Here is a 14,970-nt window from a genome sequence, read left to right on the forward strand (position 1 = left end):
TGGAGGGGAGCCGTCGCCCCCGCTTCGTGCCCCCGCCCCCGCCACCAACTGGTCACTCCCACACTGGAGGAAAACGCTGAAATCTGCCTTTTGAGAAATTCCTCCCACTTCTTTAGTGAAAGCATCAAAAAGCCTCCACAGTCGGCAACTGGCACCTCGACCAGCCCCCGGGAGTGCGGGGACGCAGGGGGTTGCGGCTGTCCCCTCCAGGGCCCCCCCCACCCCCATCCCTGCGGGACCCCCACCCTCCACACAGCAGCTGCTGGCAATAAATCTGCCCTGCAGCACACTGGTGTCCGAGAAAGTGCTCGCCAGCGCCGGTCGGAAATAAATATCCTCCCACATAAAAGACGCACAGCTGGCTAATTGAGCCAGTGGCGGTCTCCTCGCTCTCCGCACAAAGGCGGAAAATGAGGCGCGCTGTGCACGTCTGAGCATCCAGTCGCCATGCTCAGACTCCCCAGGCAGGAAGGACTTGGAATCCTGCACACCTCTGGGAGAACTCCGCGACAGCGCCTCCGGGAGGGGTGGCGGGGGCTCAGTGGCAGTGGGGGTCACACCCCGGTCTCCTAGAACGTTCCGGAGGCAGGACTGGGCCCAAGGAAGGGGAGGAACCCCGCGGGGGCCGAGAGGTCTCTGGGGCTCCCGCAGTGACCCCGCCCGACCCCGGTAGCTGGGAGCGCTGAGAGAGGGGGCTGGGCTGTGGGCGACGGACGGCTTACCATGGGCTGCTGTACCTCCACCTTGATGATGTCCTCGTAGATGTCGTCGCCCTCATCTTCGCACGGGACACAGTCATAGATGTCTTCCCCCAGGTCATGCTCGCTGCGCGGGAGAGAAGCGGGTCAGACGGGTGGAAGGCAGGTTCCGGGGACGCGGTGCAGGGGGCCTCCCCGGGGTTTCTCAGAGTTTGAACCAGGCAGCACAGAGAGCATCCCCTCGTGCCGTGCCTGCCATTCTTCTAGAAGGACCTACCGTGATCACACCCCAACTGCTCCACCCTTTGGTCAGTGCTGGGGACCCTTGCCAGAGGCCCGGGGTGAGTCACTGCCTGAAGGGGAATTCTCGCGTGGCTCGTCACCCGCAGTGCCCTGCGCTGGGGCCTCTCCCCGGGTCAGCCCAGGTGTGGGGGTCAAGGAGCAGAGCTCGCACCTACCAGGGGGTGTGGAAGCAGAGCGAGTGGAGACGGACACGGAGTTTGGGGTGCAGCTTCCCGAACGAGTGCCAGGAAGCCACGACTCGCTTTATAATGCGACCGAACTTCGTTTCAGTGCACGACCATGCTCTGATTCCCCTCTAACAAGCTGTCCTCCCCCACCTCCCCCACCTCCCCGACTCAGGTCATGGGACACCTCCTCCAGGAGGCCTCCGGGGATTCCCAGCCCCGTCTGTGACCCAGGACCCACCCCCCACCCTCCTCTCATACGAGGTACATCCCTCCCGCTGCAGCTCCCGTTATCTTGTAAGTGCCTGAGGGTGAACCTATCTCTTCCCTGGACAAAACCCAACTGCTTAACCCCGTCGGGTCGCCCTTCCTAACAGGCGGTAGGTGTTCACGCATCGGCAAACGAGCCGGTCCAACCACGTGCGGCGGGTCACTCTGTCCCGGGCCCAGAGCTGACCGGCCCTTCCGTCGGCTGCCGTGGGGCCCGTCCTCGGGGCAGGTCGTGTTCACAGGCCAGCTCGCCCTGGAAGCCCGACACCGGAGACTCAGAGCCTGGGCTCAGAGCGGCACCTGGCAAAGTTGGCTTCCGGAAGGCACAGAGACCCAGTAAAGCACCTCTCCTCCCCCACGGCACCGGGCGGCCAGAATTCAAGGCGACAGAGACAACGGCGGGGGACAGAGACAGCAGAAATGACACCCGGCGGCTCGCCAGGTCTCAAACCCAGCTTGTGAATATTAGCTGTCATCGGACAGGCTGGGAGTTAGGGAGGCAGCGCCTGTATTCAGGAAAGGCCTCTGGAGCCAAAGACCCGGGTACCTCCCCCTGAGACTGAGCACGACCAGGCCCACACGTCTGGGCTTCCCTCTGGGGGGCCCGGGGGGGCCGTGAATCAGCTCCGGACTAGACGAGGGTCCCACGAGCAGCCCATACGCCGGGGAAGGAGCTGGCCGGGGACAGGTCACTTGGGGCTAGACCAGCTAACAGACTCGTTAACTACACCAACAGACACCTGCCCCCTGGTGAGCCCTGCGAGGCCCTTGAAAAGCATTTATGCTTTTTAACCTCACAAACCCTGGGAGACAGAGAACACCATGGCCATTTCACAGATGACAGACACACCCTGAGGCCCCGCAGCACGCTGGGAGGGGAGGGTTCGCCCAGGCGTAGCCTCCCTGCACCCGCGCCACCCCCTCCCCCGCCCCGCCCTGCCGACCCCTGTGTGGGTCTGGATGGCTGTCCCGAGGCCTCACGCGGCAGCACGGTGCCCAGACGGTGACAGAGGCCCTGCTTGGAACCAGCAGGGAGCAAAGCCGGGAAGGGTGCTTGCGACTCACGGGTGAGAACCCACCGACTCCGAGGCCCATTGCCCTGGGTGGGCCCGGGGAAGGGCCCCTCGCGGAGACACAAATCACCTCCCGTGCCTCTCCAGACTCTGTCCCCAAAGGAAACAGCTCGGGCAGCTGTGCCCGCCAGGTTACTGGGTGTCCAGGCAAGTGCCTGCCCGGGTTCTCTTTGGCGGGTGCCCACCACCCCAGATGTTTGTTGCACAGCAGAGCGAGGCTGGTGACAAAGCCACTGTCGGGAATTCTGACGGCGTGGAACAGAGCGGAGACAGGGAAGCTCGTGGGCTGCTAAATTAGACAAGTTCAAAGGCAGCTGAGGCCCTCCATGCCGTCTGGAGACAGACCTCAGCTCTGCTCTGATGGGCTGGGGGAAGGGGGTGGGGGGACCGTGACAGTTAAATAAGCTAAGTGCTGATGCAACGATAACAAAGACTGAAAACAGGCCTGGAGAGGGGCCTCGAGGTCACCTGGTTCAGGGACAGCCAGCTGTCAGCACAGGGCTCCTCCTCCTCGGCCCACGTTTGAGGGGGACATCCTAACGGACCCCTGGACTCTCTGTCCCACCCGCTCAGAAGGGAAGACCTCGGCGCAGTCCCACCTCAGATCAGCCACAACCCGAGCTCCAGACGCAATTTCTTCGCTTTCGCCAACGAGCCCAGGGCTCTCTGTGGCAGAGACGAGTGAGCCAGGGTGCATGGCGCCGGGGACCTTGCCAAGACCTTCGGGATCTTCTGGAGGCCATCGTCGCGTTGTGCTGCCTCCCGGCCAGGTGGACCGGTCACCACACTTTCTTTCACCGAGTGACTGATGACATACCAAGCTCTGGAGTCGGCACTGAGGCGCATTCAGAGGAAAACGAGGGCGGATCTACGGATCTCAAAGTGAAGTAGGCGCCAGCCCCGTTATGAGCCCTAAGATGAGCGGTAGCGTTCTAAGGGGAAAAAGGATGGTGAGGGCTGGGGAAGCTTCCTGCACAGGCTGAACCTGAAGATGCTTTGCGCAGCTGGGTCCCGGAAAACGTGTTTCTCCGCCCCTCTCTCCCCTGGCACCTCCCGCAAGCCTGAGCTCACTCGCCCGCCCAGGCACACCCCACGTCCACAGAGCACTGCCGTGTTTCAGGCATGGCCGCAACGCCCCACAACGGCTTTCCACCGGGTTTTTGCTACGGCTTCCACAGATCAAGATGCACGCTCACCACACCCTGTGACAAATGGATACCGCCGTGTAACTCACACCCGTCCCTTTATAGAACGTTCTCATCTGCCCCGGAAAGTTCCTCCTCTTCCTGATCAGTCCCCTCCTCTTTCCCCGTGACCACCCTTCAGACTACTCTTCCCCAAAGACTAGCCTTTCCTGTTCTCGAACTGGACATCCTTGGCATCCTGTGTTAGGATCACTTTTGTGTCTGGCTTCTTCGCCACCGTCGTCACGTCTGAGGATTCATCCATACAGAGGCTCATTCCTGTTCATTGCTGAGTACCAGCCCCTGTATGAACAACCTACAACTTGTCCTCCATCCACCTTTCGATGAACGCTTGGGTTGCCTCCAACTTTTAAAAAAAATTTTTTTAATGTTTATTTTTGAGAGAGAGAGAGAGAGAGAGAGACAGAGTGCAAGCCGGGGAGGGGCAGAGAGAGAGGGAGACACAGAACCTGAATCAGGCTCCAGGCTCTCAGCTGTCAGCACTGAGCCCGACGCGGGGCTTGAACTCATGAACTGTGAGATCATGACCTGAGCCGAAGTTGGGCGCTTCACTGACCGAGCCACCCAGGTGCTCCAAAATCTTTGTCTTCTAAGCTGCAAAGCTTATATTTTCTTCTAAGAGCTATATAATTTCAGTGCTTACGCTTACAGACCTCTGATCCGGCTCAGATTTTCATGTATGGCATCGGGTAGAAATTGAGGTCCATTTCTCTTCAGGGATACCCGGGAGTTTTCAGGACAATTTGTTGAAAACTTTCTTCTTCCCACTGGATTCCTTTGACCAAGGCCAACTGACCACATGAGTGTGGGTCTACTTTGGAATTTTATAATCTATCCCATCAACCTATTCACCTGTGCTTATGGCGATAGCACTCTGTTTTGATTACTTTTTTTTTTTTTATAGAAAGTCTTGAAACCAGGTGGTTTAAGTTCCTAGCTTTGTTCTTTTATGAGATTGTTTAAGGCTATTCTAAGGTCCTCTGTATTTCTGTATAAACTTTACAATCATCTTGCCAAAAAAAATTTAAAAACAAACAAAAACAAAACCACACACACACACAAAAAGCCCCCTGGGAAGACAAGCATCTTAACAACATACTCTTCCGATCCATGAACATGGTATATACACTGCCATTTCTTAGGTTTTTGTCAACTTCTTTTCCTGCCTCATTCTCTTTCTCTTCTCCTAGGACTCCAGTTACACCTGCGTTGGACCCTTCTTTTCTCTGTTGCTTAGAGTGTATTACTTCTACCAAACGATCTCGCAGTCGGTGACTCCCTCCTCTGCCATCTGCCATTTTCTGTTAAAGCGGATCCACGGATCGTTCATTTCAGCGATCATGCTTTTCAGTTTTAACGTTTCCACTTGGCCCTTTTCATAGGGCTGTCTATTTCTCTGCTGAGGCTCCCCATCTGTTCATTCATTTGGCACATATTTTCCTCGAAGTTCCTGACCATGTTTACAAAACTGCTAATGGTAACATCAGAGTCATCTCAGCGTTGACTTTTTCTTCCTGAATATGACTCTTGTCTGTTTCTTCACAAGTCTGAGGACTTTTTATTGGACATCAGACCTGACCGATGACCCATTACGGAGGTTCCATTGTTCCCACCAATCAATACATGTTCTAGCAGACAGTTAACCGGACTCACACTTCAAACTCTGTCTTCCCAAGCAGTGAGCAGTGAGCAGCCAGCCCAAATGGCTGCTGAATTCAGCTTCTGGCTGCTGCATTTTTCTTTCTTTCTTTCCTTCTTTTTTACTGGAAACCTCAGGGTCTTTCTTGTGTGATGAGATTTAATGGCCAGCTAAGGCTTTCGGCGGATTATTAGATTTGGCGGCTTGGGGCTCCTTTTCTCCTGGGTCCCTCCCTTCCAGCATTTTCCTCCTAATTTTCTGGCTACTCTACCAGCGTCCATGTCTTTCCTCTCACACCTTAAGCCGGCCTGACTGCAGCTTTCTACTTGGACCGGGAAGCACCCTTGGGCAAAGGCTACAGGCTCCCCGTTCCCTCCCACAGTGTGCGCGCCTTGAAGAACCTGGGGTTCCTCCAGGGGAGCGTGACGGGACACAGTTACTTCCCTGTATTCAGAAGGGACAAGATGGCACAGACTAGGGCCCTGGGAATACACCCAGGGCGGTCACCCCAACACGTGGCCACCACCAGGTTCTCAGCCTGTTTCCTTTCTCAAAATCAACCAAGACAAGGAGCATTCATTCATATGGGGACCCCTCTTTCCACACCCTTTCCCATTCACCTCTTCTGATTCACTCAGGGCCCTGTGGCTGAAAACAGGCCCCTGGAAACCTGAGACGAAGAGTTGTACACTTGTGTCTTAACTTGCGACAGAAAGATCTAAAAAATGCAGACACCGTCCCTTGTCTCCGCTGTGCAAAATGTCTGTTACCCAAAGCCTGCTGAAGACTGGGGAAGTGACTTGTCGGTCACCCGACTATACTGGCCTCCGTTTCCCCTCCTCAAAGGGTCCTCGTCCTACGTCCGTAGACCACTCACAACCCCACGCTTTCTACATTTACCTTCCTTTCACTTATGAAAACACTCTCCCAAACACTGTTTAATGCAGGCCAATGAAGGTCCGTGCATATTATCTGAAACCACAAAATAGCGGCATTAGAATGACACTTCAAGCACGCTCCATGTTATGGGAGAAGGGAGGGGAATACACAAAACAGCAAAGTGGAGAGAGGGTTTCTTCTTAATACAATGTGATGAGGGCACCCGGCTGGCTCAGTCGGCAGAGCACGTGGTTCTTGATCTCGGGGTCACGAGTTCGAGCCCCATGTTGGGTACAGAAATTACGTAAATAAACCTTAAACGATTATGAAAGTACAAAATCAAACATTCGTTTAACTCGGCAACTAAGAGAAAACACCTATCAGGTTCGATTGGTTAAATCAATACCTATCCTAAGACCGATTCTGTGCCAGCAACTCGACGAAGGCATCAACTCTACGCCGTGGATCTCACGGTCCAGGTGGGGAGACTGACAGGGCAGCAGTCATGTCTGACATACAGATGCTTCTAGAATACAGTAGGGGTGACAAGCTCTGGATCCCAACAGTTCAGTTCCTCTGGCCAACGCTGGCACGGACATCCCACCATCACTTTGGTTTTTAGCAAAGGCATCGTCTCCAAGAGTGAGCTTCCTGAACAGGGTAGGGGCCAGATTACGAGTCTCAGGCATCTGTTGAAACAGATTCGTTTATGTCATGACCAGCTGGGCCCAGTGCACCTGACGGCCGTGGCTGTCGGAGGGGAGGAAAAGGAAACGACAGATGGGGGGTTGGGGAATGGGGGGCGGAAGGTCCCCCGAGTGTCTGAGTGTCCGGCACGCAGAGCCACCCGAGGGAGGACCCTGGCCTCTGTTCTCTGGTGACACCGCTCCCTGAGTGTCTGGCTATGACCCAGGGCCTGCACACGGTCCCACGGGGGAGGGGACCTCCCACCTGGGCCCGGAGCACTTGACCCAGCCCCAGCCCAACCGCCCCCAGTCCTGCAAAACCCGGAAGCGTCTTGTGCCTCAGCAGAGGGCCATTCCACCGAGCTCTGATTGGCTTGGGTTCCGACTGTACCTTAATTCTCTGTGCATCAGCCCCTCGGGCCAACAGAGACGTACCTTGTGGAGGTTGTAAGTCACCAGAGGCTACACTTCATGGACAAACTCAGCGTCCCTGTCACGCCGGACCGTGTGGCTAACAGCACTCGATCAGCACTGGACAAGAGCCAACAGGTCCCCACCTCCTCAGGCCAGACAGATGCACACCAGGTCTCCCTACTCAAGTTGGGAACTTGACTCTCACTAGTCCCCCCTCCACACACCCCCTCCCCGACCCCGAGGTGAAGCAGTCAGGCGAGTCCCAGCTGGATGCTCAGCCCTGCCTGGCTCTGTCACTCTGGGCAGGAGAGCCTAAGCCTCAGTTTCCCCATCTGTGAAGTAGGAATAACCCCAACCCCTCGTTGGAAGGATCAACCACGATGCAAATGGCTAGCTGAGGCCTAGCATCCAGCCGGTGCTCGGTAAGCGGTGGCTGCGGCCTGCCTGCCTCTGCAGGAGGTGGGAGGGGAGGTTGGACGGGCCCATATTCAGCACAGGGGCCCGCACTCAACGAACAGACGCCATGGGCATTAAATACGCCCAGGTTTTGAAACACAGAGGCGGGGGGTCCAGACCCCAGGCATCAGTGCTGACCTGGGCCTCACGGGTTTCAGAGATGGCCCTTCTCTGCCCCCGCACCTACGAGCGAGCCCAAGGACGGTGTGAACGGGGCGGGTGGGGGGAGATCCTGGACCAAGTCGGAAAGGGCAGGTGAGCCTCGGGGCCCCACGCCCCAGAGAGACCTGCCCGGTTCCCCTCGGCCTCCCCGGCCCCCACCCCCCCGGGGCCAGTGACCTGCACCCCCTGCCCCCTCCCTGTCTCCCCTCTCCCCTCCCCCCATCTTTTTGCTCTGCAGTTTTCCAGCGGGCAGCTGCTCTGACAGATGCTAAATCCCGGCAATTATTTTCGTCCTCACAATGGCCCGCGCGGCCCCTCCCGCCTCAGACCCCGGGGTCTGGCCCCCAAAGCCCGGCCCGCCCGCCCCGATTTTGTTACAGAAAGTCAGCTGCTCCGAGAGGCCCCCGCCGCCCCCGCCGCCTGAGGAAAATCAAAGAACGGCGAACAAACTCTCCGCCATCCGCCCCGGGCGAGCCCGCGGTGTTTACGCGGACATAAAACACTGCTGACAGGCGCGGAGGTGCGCCAGCCCCGGGCGGTCTGATGCTGGGAAGCAGGGATCCCGAGCCATCCTGAACTTGTTACTTGGAAATCGAATCGGACACTTCCTGACCCCGGTTTGCGCCGGGCAGCAGAGAGAGGGGGCCTCCGAGCTGTGGGCTGCACGGCTGCTTGTAGGGACAGACAGACAGACAGACAAGGGACCAGACGCTGCTCCCACACGAGGAAGGCGGCCTGCGCGCCTTCGGCAGACCCTCACCCCAACCTGCGTGGGAGACGCTGCCGTTCCCACAGGTGGGGAAGCCAGGGCCCAGAGAGGGCGAGACAGTCCCCCAAGGTTGCCAAGCCACGTAGGAGCACACGAAGACGAGACCACGGCTCCCAGGCTCCCAGGGGAAGCCCAGTTCACCAGCACCGTGCTCTCGACCGAAGCTCTCTCTCTTTTCCAGGGATACAAAAGCATCCCCACCCCCTGAGCTGGGTCATAAGGGGAAGCCAGAGGAAGGTCCTGGGCCACAGCAGCACATGGCTCAGGGTTTCAATCCCCACTTTGCTCATGTCAAGTGTGCTGTGTGACCACAGCCAAGTCACCTACCCTCTCTGAGCCTTCATCTCTTCAACTGCAGAATGGGGGCAGGACCCCCCACTTTGCAGTGTTGTGAAAGACCAGGGCCTAGCACTTGGGGACTGCGCTCCGGTCCCCAGAGCGGAAAGAGCAAAGGCTCGGGACCACCCCCCCACCCCCCACTACCACCCAGCACGTTCTCTGTGCCAGCGTGCAGGGCTCAGGTCAAGCTGCCCGCCCTTGAAGGGGAGCTCGCTTCCAGGGGTGGGGGACAAACACGGGGAGGCCACGACAACACGGTGGCAAAGAAATCCTGGTGTGGTTTTTAATCTTCTAGGGAAGAAGGACTTCATTCAGCCGAGTAAAGTCAGGGTGGCTTCTTGGAGGAGGTGACCTCTAGGCTGGGTTTTGCGGGATGCAGTTTTGTAATCGGGGACAGCAGGTACCTCCACACGACAGGACTTTTTATGATGCGATCCAGGATGTTAGGCCTATTCGTTGTGTCAGGCATGATTGAACACAAGAGACATAATGTCAAAGAGGCCTAGTCTTTGATACCCATGGCGTCCCAGAAGACACTATCAAGAAAGTGATTGAGAAAGGCCCTTGTTAGACAGAAGGTGAACCTCTCCTTCCGGCCAAGCCCAGCTGGTCCCTGCTTCCTTCTGGGACCAAGCTGAATATTCACATCTCGAAAGCTTTCCTTCTGCACTGGCCTCCCCACCTGCAGAGACTGTTAAATCAGGCCACGGAAGCGCTACGACCGCCTTGGTCCTGAAAAGACCGGGCCTAATGAGGTATTAAAAACAGAAATTCACAGAAGCCTGTGTTCTATCCGCTGGCCTGCATACATGAGTCTCTAGCAGGGCAGGGTGGCAATGGGGCAGCTGGGCGGCACTCACTGATAAGGGCTCCCCGGCCCGCTTCAGCATAGAGCATGAGCAGACTTCTTTCCCGCAGTGCTGGGGTCGGAGAGCAGGGCTGCAAGGCCACCGAAGGCCCAGGCCAGCCAGGGCAGCTCAGGCCCGTGCACGGAGAGACCGAGGTGTTCCGGGGGGCAGAGCAGGAAACCTCAGAGCTGCGGGGAGCACGGCGCTGGGCGGCCAGTCTCGCCAGCTGTGGCCAGTCGTCTCTGTCACCAGAATGACAGGAAGGGACTGGAGCCTGTTTACCGGGCAGGGCTCAGACGGACTGCCCTCTGCCCAGCTCTGGAAGGGCCGGGGGGGGGGGGGGGGCGGGCATCAGGCGGCTTGTCCAGACCACAGGGGCAGGAGAGAGAGGCCAGGGCCCCAGTGCTGCCTGTCCCACCACCGGGCCACACATTCAGACAGGGTGACTTTGGGGACAGGACTGCCAGCCCTCAATTCTTAAGTGACAGACGGACACAGCTGAGACCCAGATGCTCCCAGGACCCTGGCCCAACACGAGGCGGTAACCAGCCTGGTGGGGGTGGGGGAAGGTTTCCTAAATCACACGCCAGCAAATCCTATGCTCCCTCCCTCAAGGTGTACTTCCAGCAACACCTCCTCCAAGAAGCCCTCCCAGTGTCCCGGGCCCCGTGGACGGAACCTGGATAGCTCGGCGGGAGTCACAACAGCAGGTCCAAGGGGGGCTCTGTCAGACGGCCCTGGGGCAGGGAGAGCGGTGAGGCCCGTGGCCCTCGGGGTCGGACCTGGTTCAAGTTGAACCTCTGCCCTCTAGTTGCTGCATCCGGGCACCTTTGCCTCTCTTCTCTGCGTCCAGAGAGAAGGCTCCAGGACCCACCTGCGGGGCTGCGCGTGGGAACAGACCCGGCGTGTACCCCAGGGATGATGGCTTCGCACCCTCCGCTTGGCCAGGCCTCACGGAGCCCACAGGAGCACGGGGAGACCCTCCGCAGGGTCTGAGGCGCCACGTGCTGCCCCGGAGACCCCGGCTGGGGCCGCACGTGCCCGGCACACAGTTGTGCAAAGGAAGCCCGAACGGCCAGGTGAGAGGAGGCTCGGCCAGCACGGAAGGCGGCCTTGTCGAAGGAGGGCTGTGCCCGGCTGTCACCGCCTCCCCAGCCCACAGCCAGGGCACTGAGTTCTGGAAGGTGCCCTGGGGCAGTGAGACACCTGCACAGACCCTCCCGCCCGCCCCCGCCCCCTCCAGCCGGCCTCCTGTTGTGAGCCTAAGGACAGCGGCCTCCCAGGATGACCCAGGAGGGCGTCCACCCACACGTCCACCCTGGGGGGGCTTTGCCTCGACCTCCTCCAGACTGTGGGGCTGTTCTTCTGGGTCCTCCACAGGGGACAGGGGCTGGGGAGGGGCTGCCCCACAGGGCTGGGGGCTGCTATTTGTTTTTAACGGGACTGTTCCTACATAGTCTGTTTCCAAGCTTGTCCCCTCTGGAAAAGCCATCCTCTGGGGTGAACAGCAGACGTCCCCAAGCCCGCGCCCCCACCCCCGACACAAGGTGGGCGTCCCCACACGTGCAGGTCTGTCCACGAGACACGGAACTTTCACGCAGGTGGCTTGAACGTCCGTGAACTGGGGACAGGTTTCGAATAAGCTTTCTTTGTGGCTGGGAGAGGCGGACGGGCGAGGACGGAGGGTGGGGATGCACTGTCACTCGGGTGAAGGTCACGGTCGGGCACAGCGACTGTTCTCATCCCCTGCCCACAAGGGGCACCTGAGGGTGGGGCAGGAGAAGCACAGCGTCTGCCCCCCACCCCTGTGCGCCCCACCTTCCTCCCGAGGATGGGAAAGACCCTGCTGCAAAAGACATCCTCGTGTCATTGAAGGAGCATCAACTTGGGACACGCCTACATTTTACACATCTTAAAAAATTACCCCAGGGGCACCAGCGGGGCTCAGGCGGTTGAGCGTCCGACTGTTCATTTCGGCTCAGATCATGACTCATGGTTGATGAGTTTGAGCCCCGAGTCAGGCTCTGACTTGACAGCATGCAGCCTGCTCAGGATTCTCTCTCTCTCTCTCTCTCTCTCTCTCTCAAAATAAATAAATAAACATTTAAAAAAATGATCCCCTGGGGCACCCAGGTGGCTCAGTCGGTTAAGCATCCAACTTTGGCTCAGGTCATGCCCTCATGGTTCGAGGGTTCGAGACCCATGTGTGTCAGGCTCTGTGCTGACAGCTCAGAGCCTGGAACCTGCTTCGGATTCTGTGTCTCCCTCTCTCTCTCTGCCTCTCCCCTGCTTGTACTCTGTCTCTCTCTCAAAAATAAATAAGTTAACATTAAAAAAAATTATCCCAATGATGCCAACATGACACGTTGAAAGCCGCAAAGTGATTTTAGGATTCGGCAAAGCACGCAGCTATACGTTTTCGGGTAAATTCTGTCCCTACCACAGTTACGTTTGTTTACGTCTGGAAGTCACTACCACCCCCAGGGAAGCGACGAGGGGCTGAGCACGGGGGGTCCTCGGTCACAGAGCCGTGGCTCCTTCGGGCTCCAACGGACCCGCACACCAGCCGGCTGCTTTCATCTCGGAGGTGGGGAAACTGAGGCCCTGAGAAGGATTTAACGTGTCCCAAGTAAGACAGAACAGCGCCTTCGCTGCTCCTCTCGGGCTGGAACGAGCAGGGGCTCGCCAACACGGCGGGAGTTAACGGCACCAAGTCACTGGGGCAACGGAGGCCCCTGGAAAGGACAGGGAAAGTCACCGAGCAAAGCCAGAGCCCGGTCCCGAGTCCCAGGGGACAGCAGAGAAGGAGCCCAAGGCCCCGCGCCGGTGATCTCTCCGAGCTCCTGTCCCAGGGGCTCAGGAGGCGGCCGGCGGGGGCAGGAGGACAGCCCTTCCAGTGGGAGCCCGCACATGTCAGGGCACCTCGGCCTCACCCTCCCGCACATCTCCCGGGTGGCTGGCCCGCCATCTGTCACCGTGGGGCTTGACACGCCGTCCCTGCCTCCCACCCCCATTCCCTCAGGCAGGGCCGCTGAGCAGAGCCGGGGTGTCCCGTGGCTGTGACCCAGCCACCCCCCCCTCGCCTCCTTTGGGCCAAGAAAACGCTCCACACGCTCCTAGTCCCAAAGCGCAGGGAACGTGCACTTCCAAATCCCGAAGCTGCCGTGTCCGAATGTGGGGTGGGGGACCCCGAGAGCACAGCCCCCGGCCCCGCGGTCAGTGATGGCGCCCCGGGAGCTGGAAACAGGCCATTCGAGTGGCAACATTTTGTGTTTATTTTTGCAACGAGCTGCTCTGTCATTTGATTACACGTTATTCGGGGATCTCGAAAGTGAGCTCAGAGCACTTGAGAGCACGACGACCGTCCATGCAAACGTGGGGAGGGCTCCGCACCGGCTCCTGGAGCCACGTGCTGGGTCCGCGACCCGTGCTGAGCTCACAGGGGCCACCGGCCACACGTGGCTGCGAGCTCACCGACGCGGCCCCGTAAACTGAGCTGTGCCGTCAGCGTCTAACACGCACCAGCCTGGACTTTGTGCGGCACGAGAGAAGGCAAGCTGCCTGACGATCGGTCTCGCTGACCACACACTTTGGGCCCGTGAGGTTAAAGACACGTTCTTGGAATTAATGCCGCCTTTTTCTGTTTCGATGCGGCTACTGGAAAATCTGCGGTCAGTCGTGCGTGTGGCTGTGTCCTCATTCTCCCGGACAGCACTGCCACAGCCATCTGGAAACTGGGGGAAAAAAGCCACAATCTTGGTGAAACGGGCAGACGGGGGGCGGGGGGGGGCTCGCGGTGTGCCCCCGGGGCGCGGCGCCACCCGCAACATCACTGACGGTCTTCCCGAAGCAGATCCTGACACCGCGTGGTACACAGAGGGAAACCGAGGCACAGAGGCGGGTAACTTGGAAAGACCACGCAAGTAGGCGCCAGAGCCGAGGCTCCCAGGCCCGTCGGACGGACAGATCCTCCCACACAGTTGATGCACCTGTTCCAGGGGGCCCAGAAGGGGGCTCTCGCCGCGGAGAACCTCCTGGGGACACCGGGGACAGTGAAGGTTCTGGACGCCCCCAGTGAGTATTCCCAAAGGCCGCACACGGGAGGCCCCCGTCTTGCCTCCAGCAATGCCAGGGGCAGGTTCGCCCCTCTTGCCACCCTCACCACGCTGACCCCAAAATGGCCCATTAGCTCGTAAGTGACGCCACCCTCTGCCGAACCCGGGGTCCCGGAGGCAGGAGCTGGGTCTCCCTCCCCTTTGTGCTTCCAGCTCCTGGCCCCGAGCTGACACACAGGGAGCGCTTGTGTTCGGTGGACCACTGAACACGTACGTTGGCTGACCGACGGAATGAAAGCCGTACACGGGGCCACGCACACATGGCGGCCCCTCACCCGCGCCCCGAGAACCACGCCGGGTTCTCTGACAACCTCGAACAGCGGCCAAGCGTCTGCGGTCGGGCGGCCGGGAGGCCCTTCAGCAGCACAAGGAGATCATCGCTTCGGACACCTGGCCCAGAGCCCAAGGCAAGGAATTAGCCGGCTCCCCTCCAAATGTCACCGCCTGCTCCCCGCCACTGTCAGGACGGACCCGAGCCACTGCCCCGGCTCCAGCCCGGAGGACGCGTGGCCACCTGCCGTCCCCAGCAGGGCCAGGTAGGAAACGGCAGGTCGGCTTGGGTCTTGCCAACTGCCATAACGGATCCACATCGATCCCGAGCCCGCAGAGACGAGATGCGAGGAAAACGTGCTTCTCGGTGAAAGGAGAAGGGGGGAAAGGAGCAAGAAAAATTGATTAAACTAGAAGCTGGGACCAAACCTCAAGTTAAAGACACAGAGTCAACCTGTCCCTGGGACCTACGACTTTCGTTGGCAGCAACTGTGTTCACGAGGAGCTCAGTGGACTGAGGAGGTCCGCTCTTAATGTCACAGAGCCACCCTGCTGAACTGCGCAAGGCCAGGCGTCCCCCGCACCGGCTTTTCTGTGGGACAGGGATCGCATCCCGTGTTTGGTTCTGGAGGTCGGGGGGCAGCGGGGCGGGGAAGGGCGGCCACGGGCACCCCAGGGCC

At 59.1% G+C, this 14,970-nt stretch overlaps 1 protein-coding gene across 6 annotated transcripts in view; it reads right to left on the reverse strand.

Annotated features, from left to right (window-relative positions):
• Positions 1-14,970, reverse strand: part of VAV2 (vav guanine nucleotide exchange factor 2) — a 165,608-nt gene that overhangs the window by 42,049 nt on the left and 108,589 nt on the right. For all 6 annotated transcript variants that reach the window (XR_006210454.1, XM_042964033.1, XM_042964034.1 and 3 more), the window contains exon 5: positions 723-825. Coding sequence is in view for 5 of the 6 variants with exons in the window: in XM_042964033.1 (XP_042819967.1) it covers positions 723-825 (103 nt within the window). In the remaining variant the exon portion in view is untranslated. The remainder of the gene's footprint in view (positions 1-722; positions 826-14,970) is intronic.

The sequence above is a fragment of the Panthera tigris genome, chromosome D4 (assembly GCF_018350195.1).
Source record: "Panthera tigris isolate Pti1 chromosome D4, P.tigris_Pti1_mat1.1, whole genome shotgun sequence".
In the NCBI taxonomy this organism is placed as follows: Eukaryota; Metazoa; Chordata; class Mammalia; order Carnivora; family Felidae; genus Panthera; species Panthera tigris.